This window comes from Cynoglossus semilaevis, chromosome 1, assembly GCF_000523025.1.
Source record: "Cynoglossus semilaevis isolate Cse_v1.0 chromosome 1, Cse_v1.0, whole genome shotgun sequence".
Lineage (NCBI taxonomy): Eukaryota > Metazoa > Chordata > Actinopteri > Pleuronectiformes > Cynoglossidae > Cynoglossus > Cynoglossus semilaevis.
This window is the reverse complement of record NC_024307.1, coordinates 19,942,078-19,943,398: the sequence shown is the minus strand read 5'-3', so window position 1 is coordinate 19,943,398 and position 1,321 is coordinate 19,942,078. Positions and strand designations below refer to the sequence as shown.

General features: G+C 41.7%; 1 protein-coding gene across 1 annotated transcript in view; it reads right to left on the bottom strand.

The window, feature by feature from the left end:
- mark2b (MAP/microtubule affinity-regulating kinase 2b) overlaps positions 1-1,283 on the bottom strand; it is a 34,141-nt gene extending 32,858 nt beyond the window's left edge. The window contains exons 1-2 of the mRNA XM_025059368.1: positions 801-1,283; positions 1-163 (exon numbers count right to left, since the gene is read on the bottom strand). The exon at positions 1-163 is cut by the window's left edge and continues 3 nt beyond it. Coding sequence (XP_024915136.1) covers positions 1-163; positions 801-854 — 217 coding nt within the window. The 5' untranslated portion in view covers positions 855-1,283. The remainder of the gene's footprint in view (positions 164-800) is intronic.
- Positions 1,284-1,321: the final 38 nt, after the last annotated feature.

Genomic DNA, 1,321 nt, shown 5'->3' with positions numbered 1-1,321 from the left:
TCCCTGTGAGGACGTGTCGCGCTAATTTGACCTTGGCAAAATTGCCTTTGCCTATGGTTTTCAGTAACCGATAGTTGCCAATGTGTGGCTGGTCATCTGACGTGGTCGTGGCGACGGAGGTCCGACATCTGGACATGCTGGAGCGGCCTGAGGACTTGGACTCCTAAACAAAGATTACAAAAGATAGTATATAAGCCTAGGGTGGCTAAAAAACAAAAGTGATAGTGATGATGACATTATAACTGAGTCAAAGTAAATCAGAAGTTTAGGAGATATTTCATGCAGATTGAGTGGAGCGTAGAGCGAGTGCTTACAGAACAAGAACAACTGCTCACTACCAGACCATATCACAACCTCTGGTTGTAACATTCAGATGGTGTATATTTATTCCCCCAGTATTCAGGTTGGTACTAGTTAGGTGAAATAATACCTTATTATAAACAGAGAAGGTTCTTAAACATTCAGACATGTAAACAAGTTCCTGCAGGTTGACAAAAATGCACATACACCCAGGTTAAATTAGTGAACAACACAATCCCTGAATAAAACAGGTTTGCAGCACTTTTGCGAGGCGTCCGGGATTAAAACTCCAAACAAATAAACATTATGTCTGCCGTTCTCTTTCCTCCGTCTTCTTTTGTCTAAAAGGCCAACCGGCGTCAGACTTTGGACAATGTGCCACATCTGTCTGCACTCAGCCTATCATTTAACGTTGGTCGAACCAATCAGATTACAATGATGACCCGTGGGAACTGTTCATTTGCAGTTAGTGGTGAAGAACCTTGCTGTATCACTGGCACCTTGTCTGTTGTTGATAGGTGAACAGCTCTGATTCCGCAGTGTGATTTCTCCATGTTCGAAAGTCCGACCAGCTTCAATCGGTTCTAGTATCTGATCGACACACATTTGTGATGTCACATGGTGTGGATCGGATCAAATGAATATGAAGAGATCATGATCACACCGTTCTATCCTCTCCTCGAGTCACTGACATCAGAGTTCCTGTCAGCTGTACATGTGTGTTGTTATTCTTTCAGGGCTGTGTTTCAGACTCAACTGCCAAGAACATATCCTATCAAGTAACCCAGGTTACAAACATCAAAGTCAGTAACAGTCAGTATGTACTGTATCTCTAAGACAATATTCCAGTGCTCAAACTGTATGTTGAAGTCCAAGTGAGCTTTCCTTATAGAAAACAGACATAACAGGTCTATCAAAAAAAAAAGTATTATTTCATTATTCTCATTGGACACAGGATCATGACAACACACTATATCAGCAGATATAAAGTCAACCGTGGGCATTTGGAATTTCTTTCCCT